Consider the following 26,193-nt stretch of genomic DNA (forward strand, 5'->3'; position numbering starts at 1 on the left):
CGTCTCCTGCTGATGGCTCAGAGAAGCTGGAGCTCCAGGCATAAGGAGGGAAGTGGTGAGGAGGGAGGAAGGAGAGGTAAACAAGGATAGTGCAGGGTCTCCTCGGGAGACTGGATTTTATCCTGAGAGCCAGGGGGAAGTAAGGAAGGGTTTTAAACAGGGAGGTGAAGGCTGGATAAGCATCTTGGAAAGACCCCCCTCTGGCAGCAGATACAATCACAGGGCAGCAAGTTCCCCTCTCAGGTTATCCTTCCCGCTCCCTGCCTCTGTGCGCCTTTTCCCACAACACTGCATTAAGTGCTCCTTAAGCCTTCTTGCAAAATCACTAAACAAAATCATTACCCCCTTCGCAGTGGGCTTGTCTGAATGAGTGCCCCAACCGAGCAGTTTTGATGCCCCTGGGGTCTCTCAGTTGAGCCCGTGCTTCTAGAAATGTCTCCATATGCCCTCAATGAAGAATCTCAAAAAACACCCCTTCCCTCACTGCCGACAGCTCAGTGGGGTTGAGCTCTTTGGCCTACAACTGGGTTAGAAAGAAAAAGGCAACAGCAGAAATGAGCAAGGGAGATGGAGAGTATTAACATAGAAATAAGACTGAACGCTCCAGCAACATAATGAAAAATAATCAGGAAAACCCCGGCACAGGTCTCTCCACAAGAGGATACTGTAAGGAAGCTGTAGATGTATTACCTGTTGGTGATGCCTTCCCTGACCCCCTCAGCTTCCCCGAGAGAGGAGAGCATGACCACAGGGTCCGCTGGGTTCCCAGCACCTGGGGGTGTTCATCACAGAGACCCATTTGTCATCTTTCAATTCAAGAAGGGATGATGGGAGAGGGTAGCAGGCGGGGGAGGAAAAGACTGACAGCTCTGGTCCAGGGTCAGGTTGAGACCAGCTGCTCGTCTTCCGTTCTGCTTGTCTGGTTCAAGGAGAAGCAGAGTGGGGGCTGGCAACTGTGTGGCTGGTCCTTTGCCCATGCAAAGTGGTTAAGGCTCTGGGACCTTGAATCAGAGGGACCAGTGGGTTTGAGGAGTGGATCCACCCGCTGTGAGACTCTGGGCCAACTATTTACTCCTGAAGGCCTCTGTTTTCTCATCTGTAAAATGGGGATAATAATAGGCCCTACCTTCCCTGGTTGTTGTAAGAATTAAATGAGCTTGTGCATGTAAAGTACTTAGCAAAATGTCTGGCCCTCAGTAAGCCCTCAATACATGGGATCAGCATCACCATCATCCTCATATCCAATCCCCACCTCAGCCTCAAGAGAATTATAATCCTCCCTCACGTACCACTGTAACTGGACCCAACTATAATAGGTAAAAACGTATATAAGGGACCATTAATTCCCATGACGATTACTGCAAAAACTGAAGTGTTTCTATTAATGGAAAAATAAGTCTGGGCTTCAAGCTGGTGATCTCCGAGATGCATGCTCATAATTGTATCCTGCCAATATCCTGCCCGTTGCACAAATTCCTGAAGCCTCCAGGAACTTCGCGGCAGCTGCAACACCAGCTCGTCATTTCCCCCGCTTTTCAAGAGCTGGGAAAATTAGGGCACCCAGTGGCTCAAACCAACCATGGCTTACTTCACGCTTTTATCTCCTTGTCACCTGTGGCTGAAGTCATTTTGCAAACACAGGAAAATTTCAGATAAAACATTGTATTTTGATGTAAGGACACGGGCTAGAAGGACACACAGGGCAAGAAGGGAACCAAAGAGTATGTGAAATCCAAGTGAATGTCAATAGTGCCAAGGTTGAGAAACCCTGATATAAACCCTTTAACATGTTTCCCAAGAAGTTGGCTGGTTCTGAAAATCCCCAAAGAAAAATGGAGAACAAGAACTACAGAAAAGTAGGAAATGGGCTAACTTCTCCAGAACTTTGACCTTGCTTAAACCCATAGAGGTGATTTGGTGAGTCTGTTTCTTTTCATACTTTGTATTAATAGAGAATCCACTTCTGCAATGAAATAAGTGCTGAAAAACTTAAAGATTCTGATTTGAAGGAATCCCCAAATCACTAAGGTGACTGGGGCACTCACATGTCTTATCACATCAAATGCACTTACTAGCCTCATTTTACATCAGAGAGGTTTAGAAACTCTCCCAGAGTCACACAGCTAGGAAGTGGCAGAGCCAGGACCTGCTCTCTCTAGCTCCAGCGTCTGGATCTTGCTGTTGCTTTACTGTCCTAAGTTGAGTTCCCTAGAAGCAGATCCTGAGGCGGGTGATTTATGGAGGCAGTTCTCCAGGCTGTTCCTCAGCAGGATAGGAAATGGGGGAGAAGCTAAGCAAGGATGTGGCTGCAGGCGACTACAGTCTCAGCCTGATCCCACAGGGGACTCTGGAGTGTGAACTGTACCATAGAGTCTGTCTGCCTTGAGGCGAGGAAGCTGGCCTTTTGCACACTGGCACCAGTTAGGCCCTGGCTCTGAGCCACGCGGGGGAGGAGCTGCAATCCCCCAATGCAAGCCTCCAGAGAAGGTCTCAGGTGTCAGCGTCAGCGTCCCTAAGTGAGGTCACTGGCACTGTGAGCAGGACATCGAGACACACGTGGGTGAGCCAGGGCTGCGCTCAGCAGCCACTGATTTTATCACCTTGTCTTCAAAACACTCCTGTGAGTGCTCTGCGGTCCTAGAGGAAAACGAGTCTTAAACACATGCAAGGTATTCTGATACCCAAACCCTTCCCGTCTCAGGCCCTGAGAGCAGGTGACTCAGAGAACATCAGACTCCGGGCTTCTGCCCTCCACTCCACCACCCAGAGGAAAGGCCATCCTGACACCACATTCTCCTCCCCGCACCAGGCCTCATCCTGGCTGGCAAGCTGGCCCAGCGTGATGAGAGCTCCAGAGCCCAAGCCTGCTTCCGCCGGACTGCGGCTGGATGCGTGGTGAGCGGTGCCCCCCTGCAGCCTGGAGCCTCGACAAGCATCAGCAGGAGGCCCAGCAGTAAGGCCAGTGCCACGGCTGCACAGCACAGACAGTCTCCTCTCGACCCCGGGCCCCGCCTGCAAAACATGCTCAAACCCTTCTTAGCCCTGATCCAAGCCTTTGCCCGTGCTATTTCCTCAGCCCAGAACACTCATGCGTATGTGCAAATAGGAATTATCTGAGAGTTTGGGTAAAATGCAGATTTCTAAGCCCTATCCGTAGAGTCTGGGCTACTTCTCCATTGGTGGTTTTGGATGTCCCCTCCCTTCTACTCTCCAGCCTGTGCAGGAAACAAAACAAAACAAAAAACCACCTTGGTTCAAACTCTTATCTTCTAGAACACAAGCCACCCAAATCACCACTGCTGCCGCTTTTCCTGCCAGAGATGCAGATAGAGGTGGAGAGGTTTCCAAGGAGACAGACCTCGGCTCTGCAGAAAGGTCCTTCTGTAGAAGGACTCTGAGAAGGGGGAAGGATGCAGATAAGGCATGACTGAACCGGGGAAACGCATCAGCATCTCACTGCAAAAGCAAACTTCAGCCAGCTGAATCCTCAGCTATCAGACAGTAGTAGATTGTGCTGACAGCCGACCACTTAGAACTAAACTCCATTCCGTGCTCATGAACCTATTAGATGAAAATGCCTCATTTTAGATAACTGCAAATTGCTTTCTGAGCATAATTTCCTATTAGTTCATTAATCTCTCTATTCAGAATGCCGACAAGACAGCTGATGATAATTCTGGAGGAAGTGGGCATTGAACCAAAGCAGGAGGCAAAAGGTTAGATATTTGGAAGTATCCTGGCTTCCGGGGTGGAGGGGTACCCCAAAATTAATTCATAACGCTAATTATAGTATTAGCTTTCATTTATTAAGCTCTTATAATGGGTCAGGTACCAGGCTAAGCATTTTCCCTTATTTATCTCAGTTGTTTTTTTTTTAAACAATCTAGTAAGGTAGATATTATTTTCTTCTTTCTATAGAGGAAGAAATTGAGCCTCAGAAGTGATTACACAGTTAGTGGCAGAGTCAGGATTCAAATATAGGTGTGTGTGTCTGACCTACAGCCTGGGTTCCTAATCATACCTTAGCATTTTGACTCAGCACATAAATATTTACTGGATGAATTTACTGGAGAAACCAGGATGAACAAGACTCATGTCTATAGAGTGAGGCCAAGGGATGTTAACAGCAGAAGAGACTGAAAAATAATCAGCAAAGATGGACCAACCTTCAGAAAAAAGAAATGTCAGGTTGGAAAATAAAATTGGATTTTGTCAAACTCCTGCTTTCATAGAGAGCGGTGGTTCTCAAATTGTGGTCCCAAGACCAGAAGCAATAGCATCACCTGGGAACTTGTTAGAGATGCAAATTCTGGGGACCCACCTCAGACCCGCTGAATTGGAGACTCCAGGGCATAGGTCCAGGAAGCTATGTTTTAATAAACCTTCCAGGGGATTTTGATACACACGTGAGTTTTGAGACCCATAATCTAGAAAAATAAGATCAGCTCCACGAGGGAATTTGGAGCTCACGAGAGTAGTGCTTCTCAAACTTAATGTGCACAGGAATCACCAGGACAATCTTAAAATGCAGATTTGGGTGCAGCAGGTCTGGGGTGGGGCCTCAGCTCCCAGCTGATGCTGATGCTGCAGGACCAGGGTCCACACTTGGAGTAGCAGTGGGTCTAAGCCAGGGCGTTTCTGGCAATAACACAACCAGAATTGCTCTAGGTTTAAAAAAAGGGGGGGCGGGCGAGAAAGAACCATTGCCTTTGGGATAGGTTCAGACCCAAGCCTCTGGAAATGCTTTAGGAAAACAGGAAATCACCCACATCACATACCACTTTTTTCCCAAAGTTCCCACTCAGGTATAAGACCTTCTCTGAGCACTTTAATGAAAATTGCAGCCCCTTCCCTGACTCTTCCTATCTCCCTTCTCTTCTTTGCTCTTCTCCTCAGCACGTGAGCATCATATGAACAGATGACCTATTTTACTAATTTACTTTGTTTACTGTCTGGCCTTCCCCATCTCCATCTCTCACCAGCATGTAAGCTCCATGAGGGCAGGGATTTTGTCTGTTTCATTCACTGTTATTTCCCCTGTGCCTAGAACAGTGCCCGGTGCATAGTACGTGCTCAATAAACATTAGTCAAGTAAATGAACACACATTTCTGCCCATTTTTTCTAAGAAGCTCCCTCCCCACTCTCGGCGCTGCCCTCTGGAATTTCACCTGTTGCTGCTCTCATGCATGTACTTCAGTTTCACCAAAATTCATTTCTCTATAGGTGCGTCTTCCCCTAAACTCCTTGACAGTGGGGTCCGTGTGTTACCCTTTTCTGTCCTTCATCCAACCCTTCCACTCAAAATCCTGCCAACCTTTGAAAACACATATAAACAGCCATCCATCCTCACTATAATTAATGCAAAAAACACAGAATTTCATTCATGGAAGAGTAAGGTCAAACTGCAGCTGGTGATATCAGTAATGCATGCTCCTAATTACATACTAGAGGGAGCGCTAAACTCCACTGCCATCATGCAAGTACAACGTCAAAGTTCCTGAAGCAACCCAGAACTCTGCAGCTGTTACAGACTCTGTTTTCACCTTTCGTGCAGTTTTTCTAAGGGCTGAGGCAAATTAGAAAGATCAGTTGTTCCTTCTAACCACGGCTTGGTTTGAATCCTGCCTCTTAGAGTTCCAGGAGTTATATCTGCACAAGGTGGAGTGAGGAGGACTTTTGATAAAACATTGTCATCTTGGGCAAGGACATTTCACCCATTCCTTCCAACCGCCCTGTGGCAGGGGGTGCTAATATCACGCCCACTTTGCAGGTAAGGAAACTGAGCCCTGGGATGACAGTCCCCTGCTCAAGGTCACACAGGGAGTCTGGCAATGCAGGTGGGACTCCAGCTCAGTTCTGGCTGCCTTAAAGCCTCTGCTTCTGGGACCCACCTCTCTCCCCCAGGTCCCCGTCCCTCCCCCAACCCTTGGCAGGGTCTGAGCCTCTGCTCATTACTTCTAGAACAGAGACAGCATGCGTGGACGCTATCTCAAACTTCTGCCTCTAGCGCTGAAAATTAAAATGGCTCAGGGAGTATTCAGCCTTGCCGACTCCTGGCTGCATCCCTGTCACCTAATGACCTGACTTCAAAGCCTCCACTCGGCAGGTGTGAAGATGTGAAAGCTGCCGTTTCCCCTGAGAACACGGAGTGACTACACACAGATAAGACAGGCCCCAGAGCAGCTAGGGTACCTGGGAAATCAGACAGAACTTCGAGTTGGACCCGAGGGCTTGGATTAGTGTGTCTCAAAGTCAGAAAGACCAGGGGCCGCCGTCCTGAGTACTCACCTGAGAGCCGGGTCTGTAAAGGACCAAGGTGGGGATGTGGGCCTCCAAACACTAACGCTTGGTAGTTACCGCCCCATCTCCTCCCCTTGTGCCACGGAGCTTAAGCCTCCTTTAGAGGCTGGAACTCATTCATCCTCCCCACAGCTCCAGGAGGGAAGGGCACTCAGCCTCACCTTTTGACTGAGACATCCAGGCTGGGGGGAGAGTAAGAACTCCTTCATGGGGCAGGGATGTGGGGAGGCCTGAAGGAACCCAAATGAGTTCCCAGCCCGGACTGGACAAGGAAGAGGAAGTCTAGAGGAGAGAGAAGGGTTCCTACTTTTCAACTTAGTGGCTCCTGTAAGGCGATCAGAGGCACACTCATTTGTAACCCTTAGATACAGCTGAATGTTATTGACTATTTTACAGTAATTGGACCAAAGCAGGTATTTAATACAAGTTTACAGAAGGAAAGAGGAAGGCCAGACAGAAAGGCATTTGTGACCTTTGACAGAGGACAAAACCCTAAGCCTGGCACTGGGCTATGTCCTTTGGTGCTGATTTATTCAATGCTCACTGTCACATTGGGCAGGTGTGATGATTATTCCTTTCATGCAGATGAAAATGCAGAAATGTGGGGCAACTTGCCCAATGTCATTGAGCTAGACAGCCACTTCTTAGCCATGTGACCTCAGGTTTATCCTTGCTGGGAGTTAGCTTTCACATCTGTAAAATGGGAAGACTCAGAACCACCGCCCCCCACCCCGAGAGGCACCACAAGAAGAAAAAATAAAGGGCAAAAGGCCTTTGCAAACTCTAACTCAGGGATCAGCAAACCGTGGCTGAGTGGCCAAAGCCAGCCACGGCATATTTTTGTACAAAAGCCTTTGCTGGAATAAATAAATTTGTCACACTTATTTGTTTATATATTGTCTATGGCTGCTCTTGAGCAACACAGCAGAGCTGAGTGCTTGTAACAGGGACCCACTGGCCCACAAAGCCTAAAATATTTACTATCTGGTCGACTAGAGAAAAAGTTTGCCAACCTCTGATTTCAGATGCTATGAAAATGCAAGTTCCCACTGTGCCTCTGCAGACAGCACTATGCGTTTCCAGCATCGCCCTCAGCTCTGCTTCTTATTCATAAGCTCTCTCCTTGACCCTTTACCCATGTGCAGAGGTTGATTTAAGACCTATTTCTGAAAAAACAGAGAAGCAGTTCTCCTGAGAGCCAAGAAACCAAAATCCCATAAGCTATTTCAGAGCCCAGGATGGCTCCTGCCGACATCAGGCACCATGAAAAGGTGCTTCCAGGAACAGCCACTTACTTGCAGTTTTTACACTTGAGGCCAAAAAGCATCCCCTTCCCACAGACTGTGCATGTCTGAGACATCCAGTACTTCGTGGAAAACCTGTGGGAAAGAGACAGAAAGTGTTCAAGGCCAAGGTGATGGTGACTGACGGATCTCTAGAAGGATGACCACTGACAGGATAAGAACATGGGCCCTGGATTCCAGCCCCTCTTCTTCAGAGATAGGTGACTTAATCGAGTTGCTTAAACTTCAGTCTCTATCTGTAAAGTGGGAATAATAACAGTATTGACCTCATAGGTTGTTCAGAGGATTAAACAAGGTCATGCACAGTGCAAGGGCTTTACATAGTGCCTTGTAAACAGAAAGTGCTCACTGAATTGGGCTGTGACTGTATTGTTACCCAAACATTCATAACAGTCATTCAGTCGTTCAACAAACATTGCCTGCCTGGAGGTCTACTATGTGCCAAGTTCAGATTGGAGACAGATGGATAGGGCTAGAACTGTCCTCAGAGAACCACAAAGCAAGGTGGGGCCCCCCGGCGGTCTATTCCCCATCACTGCTAGTTACATCGCCTGGGAAGCTTCAAGAAGGGATGATCTCCCCAAAAGTGGAGACTGCAAACGTTAGTAGCAGAGAAGAGGGCCCTAAAGGGAAAGCCATTTTGGACATCAGCCCACCTCGCTCCCCAGCCACCACCACTTGCTGCAAACATAAGGCAGTGTAGAGGTTTCCGATATACAGCTAGGAACCAGTGGGAACAGAGATGCATTTGATTAACTTCTGGGGCCCCCTGCTGCCGCCAGGGTGCTTTCCTCTTCATGAGATACCAGGCAGCAGCAGGGCTGGCCCCAAGAAAAGTATTGAAGGTTGCCAGGTCAGAGTTAATTTTCGTTTTCAATTTTTGTCACCTTCCGCAGGAGTTGTAGCTAATCTCCACTGCCTCACAGTGTAAAAATGAAAATCAGAAGCGATTATGTAACTTGGTGCTTAAGAATTCTGAGGGCCAGCCTGCATCCCTCTGCTGTACCATCTTGCCTGATTTAGGTCAGTCACTCTTCCAACAGAATGATCTGCAGCCCAAAGCCTCCATAACTAAGCAAATAGTAATATTCTGAAGAGACACTCTTGTGGCCAGGAAAACTCCCTTTCCAGTTTTGGACTGGGGGTTGGTTAAGTCCCTTTCTGCCCCTTTAGCAGGATGAGCAAGTGTGGCAGGATCTATTTTGCAGGATTTGTCAGCTCTGGGGAATGGCAAACGGACTCGTGTTTCATCCACCAGCCAGCAGCACGGGAATCAAGAGTATGAGTGGCAGGTGGGAGTTCCTTCTCCTTTCCAGCCCTCTCCCATCCCTGGGATCAGCAATCCCTCTTCCAAGCTGTGGCTGAGGTGACTCTGAGGACAGCGGATGGTATGGGATTTTAATTTCATTTTTTCACCAAGGCTGGGATGAGTCTAGGTCTTTCCATCCTGGCATGGAGCCCAGAGAGAAACACAGGGTGAGACCGGAGAGTAACAAGGCACCCCAAGTGCCAGCTCCTCTAAGATGTTCCTGATGCCCAAGATCATCAGATCATTTTCCTCCTCTTGGCACCAGCATTTGAATCTGAGGTACCACCAGGTCTAACATTAGGGTGCTAGAGTCTAGTGTCCTGGCTGAGCCATGGGTGTGGCCAATTGGGTGGAGCCAATCCAGGGGTGTGGCCAATCCAGGGGTGGAGCTGAGCCAGGGAGCAGCCTGTAAGCAAACAAAACAAGACCCTTCTTTTTGATGCCTTTCCCTCTGCATCTCACCGCCTGATCACTGACGTGTCTATCGTGTATTTCTCACGACTTCCTCCACCGTTTTCCCATTTGAGTCTTAACAACTATCCTGTCAACATATTTCTTTCAAAAACTGTTGACGAGATGCCATTCCGGGAGAATGTGCTCATTCCTGCCTCACCCCGGGGTTATGGTGACGTGTCTGCCCCTGGAATTGCCTCCCCCGCTTATAGCCCTGATCCCCACCACCACCGCACTGTCATGGTCTGTTAACTGTCTATCCCTCCACTAGACCTCAAGTTTCCCAAGGTTGAAAGCCTTACGTCGTGTTCAGTGCTGCAGCCCCGGTACAGATATTCTCTCTAAATACTAGTGGAAAGAAACCATGAATGAGTGAACTCTCTGCTGGTCACAGAGGCCTCGTGCAAAGAAAGCTCTCAGCAGAGGTGTCAAAAGAACACAAAATGCTGGGGTTAATTAGCTTGTAGATTCATCACTTAATCATTCAGGGACTCAGTTTCCTATCTGTCAAATGGACATGACCACACTTGTGCTACTTACCCCACTGAGTTTGTGAACAGATTGTGAGGATAATGAGATAAAATGTGGAAAGTTAACTTCGTATAAGGGATGACTTAGTACATAGAAATCTTCCTCCTGAAAAGGGCAGGTGTACTCCTGGAGAGGTTGTCCCGGGCACCCAACAGGGCTGGAGCCCTGGACTAACCTATGCTTCAGCAGAAAGTGAGTATCTCTGACTTCAGCCTGCAATCTTGTCTTCTGGGGGGAGACCCAAAATTAGGACAAGCATTTATCTTAATATTGATACCATTTACTAAGTGGTTATTATGTGCCAGGCCCTTTGCTTAGCACTTTAATATATTATCTCATTTAATCCTCATGACCACCCTATGAGTAGTCAGAAATATCTGTTGAGAAAATTGAGTCTCAGAGAGGTTAAGTAACTTCCTCAGGGTTGCAAAGCTTTACTAGCTGGGATTGGAATACAGGTCAGTCTGACTCCAAGGCCCTGGCTTTTAACCAGTAGGTGTTAAGTTTACGAGCCAGGTGAATAAGAAGCAGACATCTCAGTCCCTTGCCACATTGAGGTTCAGCCTGGCAGAGGAGAGAAGAGCATGGTGATATCGGAGCTGGGGCAAAACAGCCTGCCAGCCTTTCCCCACGCTGGGGCCAGAGGCCCCAGCCCTCTCTGTGCTGGGAGGTGGGCCCCGGTGCAGCCAGGAATCCAGCCTACCTGTGCTTGATGGAGTTGCCGAGGTCTCTGCGAGGGATCTGTGGGGACCAGCGTGGCACTGACAGTGTGTCTGCAGGGAGAGAAGAGAGGAGGAGAAGGTCCTGTTACACAGAGAATCGGAAGTGGGGGGGGGGCTCCCACCAAGCCCCAGAAGGAAGAGGGAGGCTCGCTGGCCTCAGGAAGGACACTGGCCACCATCACTTGCTAAACCAAAGCCAAATGGAAAGCTAGTTTAGCTTGTGTTACCTTAACTCACGCAAGGTCCCCCGGGTGGGGCAGTGCCTGGAAAAAAACCAGCTGGGGGAAGAATAAAACTGAGCATGGCTCCCATCTACCAAGTGCTTACTGTGTGCCAGGCACGTGCCATGTGACTCACATGCCTGAGCTCGTTACATCCTCAAAACAAGCAACCTTCCAGGTGAGGAAGCTGAGGCTTGGAGAGAGGAAGTCGTGTGCTCAAGATCATACACCTTGTAGATCACACAGAAGCTGTGAATCCAGGCTTAAGGGGCCTAGAACACGTGCCTGTGTATGCAAAGTTCTAACTTAGCAGATTCCAAATGCCAGTTGTACAAGTATCACTCTCCTAATTTTTGTCATGCCCCTGTACAACCCATAAAATTATCTACTTAATATTTTAGGTTGACTTATTTGTTTGTTTAAACACATTTATTCTCAAAGCAACTCTATATGGAAAACCAATATCACTTTCTGTATAAGTAACTATTTAAAATATGTCTAACTATGTACCACCTAAACTCATGCTGGAATAAGTGGATGGACTGATGAATGGATGATTGAGTGGGTAGGCGGATGGGTAGGTAGGTGGGTGGATGGGTGGGTGGACGGATGGATGGATGAATGTCTGGACAGGTGCATGGATGGACAGATGAGTCAGTAGATAGATAGATGGGGAGATGGGTGGATGGATTGGTAGGTGGGTAGATGGATGGATAGATGAATGGTTGGATAGGTGGGCAGATGGACAGATGAGTTGCAAGGTGGACAGATGAGTTGCAAGGTGGACAGATGGGTAGGCGGATGGATGGATTGGTAGGTGGGTGGATGGATGGGTGGATGGATGGACAGCTAGATGAATGGATAAACTGATGGATTAATGGGAATGAGGAAGAAACAATAAATCACACAGACTTCAGGCTGGGTGCCTATGCCCATCTGGTCTTTTCTTTCATGCCTCAGGCTACATCCCAGCGACCCACACTATCACTCCACCACTGACTGAGTTCCAGGACTTCTTCCACAGCCTCTGGGCACCAGCCCCCACCTTCACTCCACTGCCTGGTGGCCCGCATCACCCTCCTCGCAGACCTCACAGGCCCCAGAGAGGTGTGAAACAACAGCAGAAATGGACCGGTGTGGCCTGTGAAACCTCCACCAACTAGGGGAGAGGAGAAGGAAGTGGCTGACCCACACGCCAGCTCTCATTTCTCAGGCCAGATGGACGGAGCCAGATCCCTGTCCTCAGAGCTGCAAATGCACGCCTCATTTTTCACAGCAGTTGTTATGGAGTGGCACGCTCACTGGGGAGCTGGGCATGCCTGCACCGATCAGGGAGCATTTAACCCTAACCCATTCACTCCTCTCTTCTGTCTAATGACACTGTCAACAGCCATCTGAAAGCTGTTTCCAGAAACCCCAATTCTGCCCTTGTAAAGCTGGGACCATTTCTGGAGGAGCTAATGATTTCCCAAGCCCCAAAGGCCAGAGAAAGAGGGAGACAGCATGATATGTCACTCAGAATCAGAGCCAGTGGAATTTCCTCTAGTTTAACTAAAAACTAAATGTCATCAAGTCCAAGCCCATGTTATTACTTGTTTTGGCTTCTGAGAGAAGCAAAAAAGACAAGAAAGAAAGACAATTTTAAAAGAGAGAGAGAGAGAGAGAGCAGGGGGTTGAAGTCAGATTTGTAAGGAAGGATGCTGCTACCTGCTAAGTCCTTAAGATGCTTTCTCCAGTGCCAGGGATGGGTAGAGGTGGAATGGCTATGCTGGAGAGGAAGGGTTAGCTCAGATACACAGTCTCCTCATGGGGAATCTGCAAAGTGAGGAGTGCCAAAGGGGTTTCATCTCATGGGATGTTAGTAGTGGCTGTCTAGGAAAGTGTGTTGAGAAGGATTCTGAGGCTCAAGAGGAAAGAGCATTGAGATTGATTAGTAACATCTGCCATGGGTGAAGAATAAGGCAGTACCAACAAGTCTCCATATTTTTGCCCCTCCTACAAGGACAGGGACCACATCTTCATCTTTGCATCACTGCCTCATAGCACAGCAAGCACCCGGGACAAAGTAAGTACGTAACACATGTTTGCTGAATCTGAGATTCTTATCATAGAAACAGTGAATTTACTGAGCACTCAATATGTGGTAGGCATAATTCTGTGCAGTTTACACGCAGAAGCTTTGCCTCTATGCAGTCGGTGTTCTCATTATTCCCACTGCACAAAGGTAGACACAGAAGCTCAAATAGGTGCAGTGACTAGCCAAAGGTCACACAGCCGGGCACTAGTAGATCCTCAAGGAGTAACTCTGCAGTTGTTCCCGAGACTTCCAAAAGCCCCTATATCAGCATCTTCAATCGGGTCACTTTTGCCCGGGGGAACATTTGGCATTGTTTGGAGATACTGCCAAATAATTGGGGCGGTGATGTGGGGATGCTACTGGCATCTAATGTGTAGAGACCAGGGATGCTACTCAACATTCCACAATACACAAGACACATCCCCACGCCAAAGAACTAACTAACTAACTAACTAGAACTAACTAACCAGGGCTTCCCTGGTGGTGCAGTGGTTGGGAGTCCGCCTGCCGATGCAGGGGACACGGGTTCGTGCCCCAGTCTGGGAAGATCCCACATGCTGCGGAGCGGCTGGGCCCGTGAGCCATGGCCGCTGAGCCTGTGCGTCCGGAGCCTGTGCTCCGCAACGGGAGAGGCCACAGCAGTGAGAGGCCCCCGCACCACAAAAAAAAAAAAAAAAAAGAACTAACTAGACCCAAATGGCAATAGTGCCAAGGCTGAGAAACCCTGATCGAGATGTTTTTCACTTCTCTAGCCATCTCCCCACCCCCTCCCTCTCCCCACAATCTTGAGATGGTACTTCTGAAGCTCAACTCAGTAGAGAACAAATCCTCTTTTATTATAATAAGCACATCTCACTGTTAGATGCATATCCTAGTTGTTCTCATTCTCAATTACAGCACCCTCTTGAAAAAGTAGATGTAATTAAGTTTGGTAGTTTGGTTTCATTTCCCAATATCTGGTTGAAGGAGCAAATTCCGTCAGTTACATTCATCGGCTGCGACAACATTAGTCTGCAGCAATAATAACCTCCACACGGCTTCGTCCCTGGGTGTGCAGATCTGAACTCTGAGATCTTCTCTTTACTTTCTTCGTTTGGATTTCCTTAAACTTGCCAATGCAAGCCTTAAAGCAAAGGAAAGCTGTTTAAAGGGAAAATCTATGAAAATTCAGGCCTTATCACAACAAAGAAGGCAAACAGCACTTATAGCAATTAAACTGATATGGAAACTTCTGTTTAACAATCAAAGTGCCTATTAAGATGTCTCCATAGCTGAACAAAAGCTTCTTTTTACTCTAATTTTCTGATAACAAGACACGCAGACACGGAGTCAGAATTATGACTCTCCCTGGTGCCTTTGGTTCCAGGGATAGAATAATAGACATTTCTTCCCAGATATTTTCATTTGCGGTGCATGGCAAGGGAGAGGGCTGGAGAGAAGGAGTGCTTTTCTTCCCTCCTTTAGGTCCCACTGTTGATGCCCTCTCAAAAGTGCCTCTGTATAACAGGAGGGGAGAAACCAGGAGGCTTGGTCTTTGACAGCTTGGTAGCCAGATAATCAAACAGAAGCCACGATAGAAGAAACCAATATTAATAAAGCATCGTGGTAGGCTGAGCCATGATGAAATGAAAGACTCAGGCTCTGACCTGGTGAGTTTGAACTCAGGCTAACAGAGTCAGGCATGGGGAAAACTCTTGAAAACATTTAACACAGAGACATCACGTAAAAATGGGTGATGATAAAGCAAAGGAAAAGGAGGGAAAAGAAGAGGAAGAAAGAAATAAGAATAATGGTGTGAATTTTAAAAATGAGAAATAAGAAAAATAATAAATATGCTTTGTGTTGAGTGTTACCATGTGCCAAGCACTATTGCCAAATAAGCCCTTTACATATATTATCTCATTTTATCCATACACTGCATGTGTGTGCACATGTGATGTATCAACTGTTATCATCAGTGCCACATCACCAACAAGGAAATCGAGAAGTTATACCATTTGCCCAAGGTCACACAGCAAGTAAAGGCCAGGACTGGGTTTTTTAAATTCAGGTCACATAGCTGGGGCTCAATAAACGACAGCCAATTTCATCCCCATTTCACAGATGGGAATACTGAGGCTTAGAAGCAATAAGCAACTGTCTATTGCTAAAAAGTGACTGAGTGGTGATCTGAACCTCAGAGAGGAACAAATTGGATGCTTCTAGTCCAGACTGCTCTCCGGATACACGGAGTTCAACCCATCCTGTATTGTCTGTGCCTCCCACCTCTGTCTGGGGAAAGCAAAGGAAACGATGAGAATCAGCCCTTTTAAACTCAGAAAAGGGCCTCAGAGGCTCAGAAAGCAATGTCACAGTATGTTGTTTATTCCTACTATCATTCATAGAGTTACTCAGTAAACATTTTGTTGAATATGCCTACCCGCCACCCCCAAAGATGTCCATCCTAATCCCTGGGCCCCATAAAGTATATGACTTAACAGGCAAAAAGAGATTTTGCAGATGTGATTGAGTTAAGGATCTTGAAACGAGAGATTAGTCCGAATTAGCCAGGTAGGGCTGATGTAATCGTAACTGAAAGAGGGAGGCAGGAGGGTCAGAGTCAGAGAAGGAGATGTGATGTTCGCTGGCTCTGAGGATGGAAAGGGGCCAAGTGCCAAGGGATGCAGCAGCCTCTGGAAGCTAGAAAAGGCAAGAGAACAGAGTTTCCCCTGGAGCCTCCAGAAGGAAACAGCCCTGCAGACACCTGAACTTTAGCCCTGAGACTGTTTTTGGACTCCTGACCTCCAGAACTGTAAGATAATACATGTATTTTCTTGTAAGCCATTGAGTTTTGCTAATTTGTTACAGCAGCCGTAGGAAGCTGAGACGGCACTACTGTGTGCCAGGTACGGAACTGGGGGTGGGTATATGGCAAACAAGATAGTCAAGTTTTCTGAGCTTAGAGTCTACAGGGGGAGACATAACGTGACACATTCCATGAAGGAAATAAAACAGGACTTTGGGGTTTGTATTAAGGCAACGGGAACCATCTAGTGCATTGGAACAGAGGCAAGAGGCTGTGCAGGGTCTTACGCATTGAAGAGCTCCCTTTGGCAGCTGAGGGGAGAGCAGCCTGCCAGGCTATGACAGAAAGAGGACGGCCCCACCCCCACCCCCTCCTCTAACTCCCCACCTCCGCTGGGGTCCAAAACATCAGCCCTGACCCTTACAAGGCCATTCAGCTCCCAGGCCAGGTCTTTCTCACTTGAGCTGTCATGTCATGATCCCACCTGCAGCCCCCCATAAAAAACCCATATCCCAGAGTACTCAGTCCACTGGCTGGTACAGGAGCAATGCACAGTCTGACTTCTTGTACGTATCCCAAGGGGGGATTCGCCTCTTGGAGCTGTTTCTTCCTTTAATCCAAACAACCCTACAAGGTTGTATCCCTAGTTTAGAGATAAGGAAAATGAGGATAATTAATTGTTCCGAGTCCTATTGCTAGTATTTGGTGGACTTGAGAGTTGACCCCAGCTTCCTATAAAACTAAAGCCTTGCTTTTCACCCCCACACCCTACGGTCTTCCTATGCTATGTCTCCCTCTGAGACAAGCGTAAAAATTATTGTTCCAATCACGCGGTCCTTGAGTTGCAAAGGACCACAAGAAACCGTCTATCGCAGTCTCTGAGTCTCTAAACTCTATTGGCTAGAAGAGGAGCTATCCCATCCTTAAATGTTTCCATGGAGATAAAGACCTCTGAGCACATAGTACTATTAATAATAACAGCTAACATTTACTGAGTACTTACTATTTGGCAGGACTCAGATTAAATGCTTTAGATGTATTATTTCATCTAATCTCCTAACTCCATTTTGGGCGGGAGAGCTGGGGTTTGAGTTAGGACAGTCCACCCCCAGAGCTCATCCTCAGAAATGCCGCAAATGAAATGGAAGGTCCAGCTGCCCTTCAACTTCTAGCCCAGGGACAGGAGAGACTGAGAACTTAACAGTGGTGCTGCCTTCAAACCAAGTAGCAAATTCTTTAGGCTCCAGGGTCCTGAAATGAATAAAACTTCGAGCATATTCAACTTTTCTTCTGCGGCCACAGGCCAGTCACCAGCTAAAATCCCACTGATTCATCCAAGGTGGCCACCAGTCCTTGACTAAAGCTGTTCACAGTATTATTCACATAGCGGGGAACAACTCTATTTGCTTTAATATCCAATTCAAATACATCAGATCTAAAAGTCTTTTAATCATGTGCTATCTCTAAAGGTTACAGCACCATGGTGCTTCGGGGCCAAATTGAGTTTCTTTGTGTAGATGGACATAATTTTCTCCCTGAGACAACTACAACCCACTTCTCAAGATGCAGATTTCATCACCTGCAGGCTTGTGATCACTGTGAAGGTGTCTAGGGAACAACTCAGCACTGGTGAGTAGTAGATAAGAGTGAGCCTGGGTCGCAGGTCTTGGGGGAAGAAATAGGCAGAAGAGATGCTGGGGGTGAGCAAAGGCTGTGCTGCTCACTCTTGGTGGAAGAGACCCTTCAGAGGAGATGCTTAGGGATTCCCCATGGCACTGAGGCAAAGCAAAGGGCAATGGTGAAGTTACCTGCCTAGAAATAGGAAGACTGCAGGAATGGAGGTATCGGGGTCAAACCAATTGGCATGTATGTGGGGTTCAAACCAGCTACAAGGCCTTGAGCACAGGCCTATTTTAAAGACAGAGCAGCAGATTTCATTTCTGAATGGGAAGGTTATCAAATTGCTCCATGGAGTGTGGGACTTTGAAGTGAGTAGACCTGTGTTCAAGCATCAGCTCAGCCACTTATTAGCTATGAGACCTTGGGCATTTTCACCTCTGTGAGTCTCAGTTTTTGTCTCCTGTAAAAAAGGGGCCATAATATCTCCCTCACAGAATTGTTAGCAGGATGAAGTGGGGTAATATAATTGGAACAGGGCTTAGCTGAGTGCCTGACATATTATTGTTATTCTTGCTTTTGTCATTGTCATCATCACTCTACCTCTAGGATTAACACACCAGTTAGAACCTGACAAAGCTCTCCATGGACTATGAGTTAGAACAGAGGTTGGCAAACTATGACCCTCAGGCCAAATCTGGCCCGTCACCTGCTTTCGTAAATAAAGTCTGATTGGCACACAGACACACCCACTTATTTACACACTGTCTGTGACTGCTTCTGCACTATCATAGCAGAGTTTGAGTAACTGACAGAAACATGTGGTCCACAAAGCCAGGTATAATTATTACCTGGTCCTTTATAGAAAAAGTGTGTCAACTCCTGATTAAGAGCTGTGTAACTCATTTCCTTGGTTGATTAGTGGAGAAATTTTTCCCTTTTTCTTTTTTTTTTTCCAGTTTTCTTGAGGTGTAATTGACAAATAAAATTGTAAGATATTTAAAGTATACAATGTGATGGTTTGATATATGTATACATTATGAAAGGCTTTTTTCTTTGAAGCCAGAAGACTTGGGTTATAGACCCACTTTGGCCACTTACATGGTGGGAATTCTTGGACAAATGGCAGCTTCCAAGCCAAAGTGTGCATGACCACGTGGTGTCACCCCTCTGCTCGCCTAATCCTAGGTGTGTTGTTTCAATGTCCATTTTACAGAAGAGAAGAGCCAGGCAGAGTAGAACCATCAAGCAGTCCAGCCAAGGTTCTAACCTATCCCAGTCTCACCCCAAGTCTGTTTTCTTTCTAGCTCTCACCGTCTCCTGGTAGAATAATCTGTGATGAGGCAATGTCTCTGATTACATGCCACTGCTGAAATCCATGTCAGCTCATGAAGACAGAGGGAAAGGAAAATTAACTCTCTCCTCTCACTGCTTCTGCCTGGGCTAATTAATACGATTATCCAGTTGTCACTTTATCAAAGCAGAGAGAAGACCTGGAGGACATGTAAGTTACCATAGGGGAGGTGGTGGTGCTGGTCATGGTCAAGGAGAACAGATGAAGTGCTCTCCTGGGAGTGGCTCCAGGTACAAGCCTACCTTGGTAGGACAGGAGAGCAGTGAGAGCACTGAGCAAATGGGAGCACAGAGAGGCTGACATGTGAGGCAAGAGGCAGAAAAGTGCAGAGGATGTGAGGGGAAGACCTCACAGTGAGTCAGAATCAAAGTTCTCTTCCATCACCTGTTCCTCCTGGCCCAAGGCTCGGTTAAAATTTTTTTAAATGGTGAAACCAAACTGGAATTACCTTCAGGATCTAGTGGGAAAACTAGGATGTATTGATTCTAACACGCTCCTTCAAAACCATGCTCCCCTTTTTAAAAAACCATCACCACCTCACGTCTGAATCCCGGCAGGTAACTGCTTAGCTGGGATTCCCTGAATTGCCCATAAATCACACATGTGAACAGTGATAACATCACGCCCTCTCCCAGTGAGACGTGTGAAGGGTGGAGTCATCAGCTGTGATTTACTTCAGCCCCCTCATAGGGCCTCAATTAAATTTCATTGCTAGTAAAGAAAGGGAAGATGGCTGCGGCATTTAATTACATTTTATAACGTGCCCACTGTTGAATTTATTGAAGTGTATCAGGGATTTTTAACCTCCTAACCAAACAATGGGACACCTGGGTGCCACATGAGCAATTATCTTCCTTGTGGGAATGATAGACGAAGAATCTAAAACGTTAACAGCAGCCTGGGTATATGTGCAGGCAGTGTGGCGGCAGCGGCGGGTGATGGGAGTGGATATGACAAGAGAAGTGAGGCAATGGGCCGCTAATTCCATGACACCACCCCATGGACTGGAGGTGGGGACTGGTACTAATTATGCATCTTCCCTCGATTCTAAAAACTAGACCTATTAGGAAACTCATCTCCCTTCCCTGTCCCTGTATCCCCTCAAATTTCCCCTTGATATAATTTTACTGCTACGGTCTAGAAAGAGGAGAGGGATCATCTTGAAATGTCAAAATCAGTTTATGTAATAAGATAATAGAATACAAAACAAATCTAGAAATCCAGAAGAATCTCATTAGGAAAATGGATCCACGTTGGTTTATTTGGGAAGCACGCAGGAAATAAATGATCAAGAAGGAAATATGTGTGATGCTTCTGGAGTTAGAGTGGAGGCTGGCAGGTCCCTTCAATATAATCTTGAGGGCAGACTTGGTATATCCAAAATCATTATCTCCAGGACCTCTGTTATAGCATCATGTCTACTCAAGTGACCATGAAAAGTCAGATGAAGAGGAAGAATATGCTGATCCCAGGCCAAAGAGGAAGAAATGCCTGGTGCCTCTGAGAAAGCAGAAGGACAGCACTGAGGGCCAGTCCTGGGCTGAAAATTGCCACTGGCTGCACTGCTGTCCCCAGCCTTCCCCTGGTCACATTCACACTATGGATCTACTCACTTGCACCTCCCACCTTCAAAGATACTGTTCTCTCTTTCTAGAACAGTCTCCCGCACCCTTTCCCTACTTCTCTTAGCCTGACTCATGCCCACTCTTCCTCCAAGATCTAGCTCAGGCATGGCTCCTCCAGGAAGCCCTCCCTGAATGTACGGGGCAGACACCCCTGCCATGCTCCTCCCGGAGCATCCTGCGCTTACCTCTTTGGGTCACTTGCCTTGTTGCACAAGAGCCTCTGCGTACACATCTGATCTTTCCACCACCCACTTGACCGTGAGCTCCTGCACAGTAGGAGATGCCGATTACTCATCTTAATGTGTTCAGTGTCTCATGCAGAGTTTGGCTTACAGCTGAGAGGTGAAGGGTTTTTCTTGCTAACTCCAGCAAAAATAAGCCAGTAGCCTAACCCTCCAAATGGAGGCTTCACTTCTCCACAACCCTGCAGGGCCTGGACCACTGAGGGGTCCCAGGAAGCCAGGCGCCTCACTCTGCCCTGGCCACACACCCATACCTCCAGCCCTGGCTCTCAGGCTCTGAGCGGGAGCTGGGACCTCAGCTGGGGCGGCTGACCAAACTAAGCCCATCTGCTCAAAAATGGAGCCCACCACTTCCTCGCCCAAACCTCTCCCCACGTGCCTGTCTGTTCAGGGCCCCACGGCTTCCTGAGCCACCGGGGTCAGGACCCCTGGAACATTCTCAGCTCCTCCTGACTCTTCCCATTGACAGAGTCCCTCTCGAGGGCAGATTTGCACTGTATGTCAACGTTCACGTTCAGGCCCCTTAGCTACTGTGTCAGGGAGGTCTAGTATCAATCCCATTTTACAGATGAAGAAACGGAGGCTCTGAGAGCTTAAAACAGAGAAGCAAAATGATCAAAAGAATGGGGTTTGGAGTTAGAAAGACCAGGGTTATTGTCCTGGTTCTGCCCCCAAACTGGGCAAGGTACTTAACTTCTCTCAGCTGCAGCACAGTAATCGCGATAACAGCTAACACGTACCAGGCATTGCCTAAGTCAGTGGTTCCCCAATTGTCAGCATACTGGAATCAACAGATGCCTGGGCCTCTCCCCTGCACTGTGATTTAACTCAGGGGTCAGCAAACTACACCCCATGGGCCAAATCTGTTTTATAAATAAAGTTTTGTTGGCACAGCAACATGTACATTGTCTACAGATGCTTTTGCGCTATAAGGGCAGGGCTGAGGAGCCATGATGAAGACCCGATGGCCCATGAAGCCTAAAATATTTACTATCTGGCTCTTTCATTAAAAGTTTGCTGATCCTCTATTTAATTATACTGGGGTATGGCCTGGCTTTGAACATTTCAAAAGGTTTTCAGGTCATACTCATGCGCAGACAAGTTTGGGCACCACTGGCCTAAGTGTTTCACCTGCATTAGCTCATTGATTCTCTGTAACATATCTGTTTCATTCCCTCCTGTATCCTCAGCAGCTAGCACAGGGATGGCACAAAGGGGCATCTCCACAAATATTCACTGATGAACAAATGAGCGCACGAACGAATGAGTGAACAATCCACCCTGTGAGGTAGGTACTAATGATCCCATTTTGCAGATGGGAAAACTGAGGCTCAGAGGTCGCCTAAGGAATATGTCCTTCTGGGATTTTAACCTAAATCTCCTGGACTGCAGAGCCCCATTTGTGAGTACCGTGGTCTCTCTTCAGACATTCAGAAAGGAGAGACCACCAGCAGAGTTGGTGAGGGGGTCTTCTTGTGCACCCTCCCTGGGAGAGACGCCCTGAGCAAGAGGAGAGGCGGCCTGGAAACCCGAAGACGCTCGGGGGGCCGCCCACTAGCAATGCAGAGCCATCTCAGACCACACAGATACAGGACCTGTCTCCTTGGCCTGAAGGAAAATGCTAACTGGAAGAGGCTGGCTTACTGCCCCCGGCTCAGGCTTAAATGAGGACGAAACAAGAGTTGACATAGGCCTCGCGCTGCCATCACCGCAAATGTTCCTGTGAAGGGAGGAAAACAGCCAGCCCTGTGCTCCATCAATTTCAACTGTAAATGCTCTCATGTTGAAATAGAACAACAGGAATGGCAGTATCAGGGACAGGCATGGGGTGGGGGAGGCAGGGGACATGCAGACCACAGGCTGGGATCTGCAAGTCGGGCTGACACCTGGACCCCGAAATGGGCAATGTTTGTGGATGGCACGTTCCACAATCCAGGCAACCCAGGGGCCAGACCCCCTCTTTTGCCTAAGAGGCAGAGAGACAAGATGGAATTAATTACAGGCACAGATCTGAATCCCAATCCTGATTTTGCCTTTGTGATGCCTGTGTCCTCTGCTCTTTGGACCCCTTCCTCTGTAAAAGGGGAGCGATAGCACCCATCTTGCGGAGTTTCCCTAAGGAATCGGGCACTGGAACATGAAGCAAATGCCTGGTGCGCAGTAGCTGCGCCATAAAGGTGGCTTTCACCTCAAGCAACCCAGGCGCTTGTCTGCGCTTTCCTTAGTGGCCCTCCTCTCTGGCCTGAGAAGACAAAACCAGGGAGGAGGCTCTTTTGGGAACGAGGCCAGGACTCCATGGAGAAGCAGTGGTGAGTTATGGGGAGAGCAGAACTGTCTAGGTCCCTCTGGTCATTTATTCCCCTCCTGTCATCCTGTTCTCTGAGCGTGTCCACAGCCCTTACTTGCCTGGATGTGATGGATGGGTCTTAAGTTGCTTGCACACTACATCATCAATTACTTACATATTTACTGCCTTGAACTAGGTTTATGGATCTTAAATCAGAGCTGTTCAGAGTTGCCTGAGCTGAAATTCTTCCCCAATGGAAATGTGGCATTTTAAAAATTATGCTGCCACCCTGTAGTCAGTGTTCAGCAGAAGTTAACTGTCCTTAGAACAAAGGGCTGCTGAGAAGTTCCCCACGCAGAGTCATTCCATGGAATTTACTGCCTGAGCAGGCTCAGTGGGGACAGACCAGGTGAGCCTGCTGCGAGAGACCCCAGTCCGACTTCAAGAAACGCAAGACACCAGGCATTCTTGGGTCTGAACTTCGGGCAATAGATTTCCTCCCCCCTCTGTTCCCTGAGGCTCAAGTAATGTCCAAAGCTGTGTCACACTGTCTGTAGTTTGCAGACATGGTGGAGACAGCCTTGTGATGGAGCATATCCCAAGGTCAAGATGGGGCATCCATATTCCAAAGCATCTCCAAGTGGGGCTGAGGGGGTGGAGGTGTGACTGGTCCTGGTCCTGATGTGGCAGCCCTGAAGGTGAGGCCGTGGAGACAGGGGACCTCTGCTACAACAGGGTCACAGTTTATCAGTGAGAAGTGTTGTCAGTATTGGGGGGTACAGAGAACCCCCATCCCAAGAACCTGGAGATCAGGAAGTTGACCCTCCAAGTGTGAAACTAGCCCAACCCCTACTGGATCAGAGGACAGAAGAACAACATTAACTTAAAACAGTGGTTCTCAAATCTCTGGAGGCACTTTGGGAGGTCACAGCTCGGGGGATGGTGCTACTGGCATCTACTGGGTGAAAACCAGGAATGCTGTTAAACGTCCTCCAAAGCACAGGTCAGCCCCCAGCACAAAGAATTAGACATCTCCAAATCCATAGTTTTATAGTTGACAATCCCTGTGCAAAGAGTCGGGAAGGGACCTAAATCCAGAGCCTGATGCAATCAGATTAAATATCAGATCGAAAGAGGAGCTTAGTCAACCATAAAAAGAGAGGCAAAGAGAGTCACGGGGCAGAAGTTGGCTCGCCTTTCCCGGCCCATCCAGGGGACAGGGGTCTTTGGCACTGGAACCTATTCCTTCTTCTAGTAACAGCAGCCTGGTTTTCCATTGGGAAACAACCGTTCTGGCGTCTCAGTGCTAGAGGTTCAGGGCAGGCTGGACTTCCCGGTCCTGGGGCAGGGCGTTTGACTCAGGCATGGAGAGTCCAGAGTATTCCAACTCCTTGACCACTGCGACTGGTTCAGAGGCAGGCATGTGACCCAAGATGAGCCAATCAGAGTCCACGAAACACCCTGGAACCTTTTTTTCAAAGATACCCTCTGTTCCCTGGAGCAGCTAGGCTGGTGGGCTACACATCTGAGTGCCCAGGGGTGACCTGAGCATACCTGTGGGAAGGGCCTGCCTGAGAAGGAGGCCAACACACTAGAAAAGCAGAGTGGAGAGATGCAGAACAACCAAGGGCTGATATATCACTTGAGCCCCTGGAGTTTCTCTATTAAATCCTCATTTTTAAACATTTAAAGCAGTTTAAGTTGTTTCACTTACAAGCAGAAGAATATTGCCCTTATACAAGGTCACAGAGACAGACCTTATAGCAGACTTCTGTTATCTCCAGTCGCTATAGCAACCCCTCTCCCAAACATGAGATGGTTAATCATCGTGAAGGTGGTGGGTGGTAACCCACCATTCATGGACCACATACTAGGCACTAGTACTGAACACTTTACAGGTGTTATCTCATTTAATCTGCCCAATGGTCCTATGACATCTTCATTATTATTATCTCAAAACCACAGAGAAGGAAAGTATAGTTCAGAGAGGTTGAATAACTTGTTCGAGGTCACACAGCTCGCCAGTGATGGGGCCAGGATCTATCCTTGGGCAGTTTGCCTGTACTCTCAGTTACTCTGCCCAGGGAGAGCAGGTTGTCCCAGCCCAAAGCCTTCAAACATTCCATATAGCAAACTCTCCTACTCTGTATTCCACATTCACCAGGAAAAGTCCTGATGAAACTGGCTTTCAGGAAGGGTGTACTGCAGAGAGGAAATGGGCAGATCACATGGCCCTTGAGAAACGCAGTACCTGTGACAGTGAGTTCTCATTGTACATTATTAAACAGACATTTCAACTTTATACATCAGTCTCAAAAGTCTGGTTAACGTGAGTCTGACTCTAAGAGAATCCGTATTCTGTACTAGCAAAGCAAGACCCAGACCTCTGGATTCTGATGAATTCTCTTTTGCAGTGGTTCTCCAACTTGGGCATTCACAGCAGCATTATTTATAATATCCAAAAAGTGAAGACAACCCAAATGTTCATCAAGTGAGGTATAGATAAACAAAATGTAGTCTATCCAAATAATGGAATATTTGGCCATGAAAAAGAATGAAGTATTATTCCTGCTACAACATGGATGAGTCTTGAAAATATTATGCTAAGTAAAGGAAGCCGGATGCAAATGGCTACATATTGTATGATTTTATTTACATGAAATGTCCAGAGTAGGTAAATCTATAGAGACAGAAAGTGGATTAATGGTTGCCAGGGGCTGAGGGAGGAGTAACAGGGAGTGACAGCTAATAGGTGTGGGGTTTGGGGTGATGGAAATGTTCCGGAATTAGATAGTGGGGATGGTTGCACAACTCTATGAATATAGTACTAAAAACCACTGAATTGTTTTAAAAGAGTAAACTTGGAAGTATGTGAATTATATCTCAATAAAGCTGCTCTTTATTTAAAAAGCTTGATGATTCTATATCAGAGTCATCTGATTCTATATCAGATTCTATATCAGAATCATCAGGAAAGCTTGTGAAACTGCATATTACTGGCCTCTGCTGCCAGGGAATCTAACTCAGTTAAATCTGGAACAGGACCTGAGAATCTGCACTTGTAACAAGTGCCCAGGTGATGTAACGCTGCTGGTCCAAGCGCCTTGCCCTGAGAACCACTGGGTGGTGTATGGCGCCCCCCACCTGCCATAAACTTAGGAGCAGCTCTGAAGAACAGCAGTACCCAGACATCACCCTGGGACCAAACCTCGTGCTAGGGCGCTTCCACTATTGGGTCTTCTACAAAGGACTTTACTTATAGAATTGCCAAGGGCCTTAGTCACTGTGTGTAATGGACCGGATGTTTGTGTCCCCCCCAAATTCACAGGTTGAAATCCTCATCCTCAGTGTGATGGTATTTGGAG

At 47.5% G+C, this 26,193-nt stretch overlaps 1 protein-coding gene across 1 annotated transcript in view; it reads right to left on the reverse strand.

Moving 5' to 3' along the window:
• Positions 1-26,193, reverse strand: part of KSR2 (kinase suppressor of ras 2) — a 407,661-nt gene that overhangs the window by 96,052 nt on the left and 285,416 nt on the right. Inside the window, exons 6-7 of the mRNA XM_060120912.1 lie at positions 10,602-10,671; positions 7,597-7,680 (exon numbers count right to left, since the gene is read on the reverse strand). Of these exons, the coding sequence (XP_059976895.1) occupies positions 7,597-7,680; positions 10,602-10,671 (154 nt within the window). The remainder of the gene's footprint in view (positions 1-7,596; positions 7,681-10,601; positions 10,672-26,193) is intronic.

This window comes from Lagenorhynchus albirostris, chromosome 14 (genome assembly GCF_949774975.1).
Source record: "Lagenorhynchus albirostris chromosome 14, mLagAlb1.1, whole genome shotgun sequence".
In the NCBI taxonomy this organism is placed as follows: domain Eukaryota; kingdom Metazoa; phylum Chordata; class Mammalia; order Artiodactyla; family Delphinidae; genus Lagenorhynchus; species Lagenorhynchus albirostris.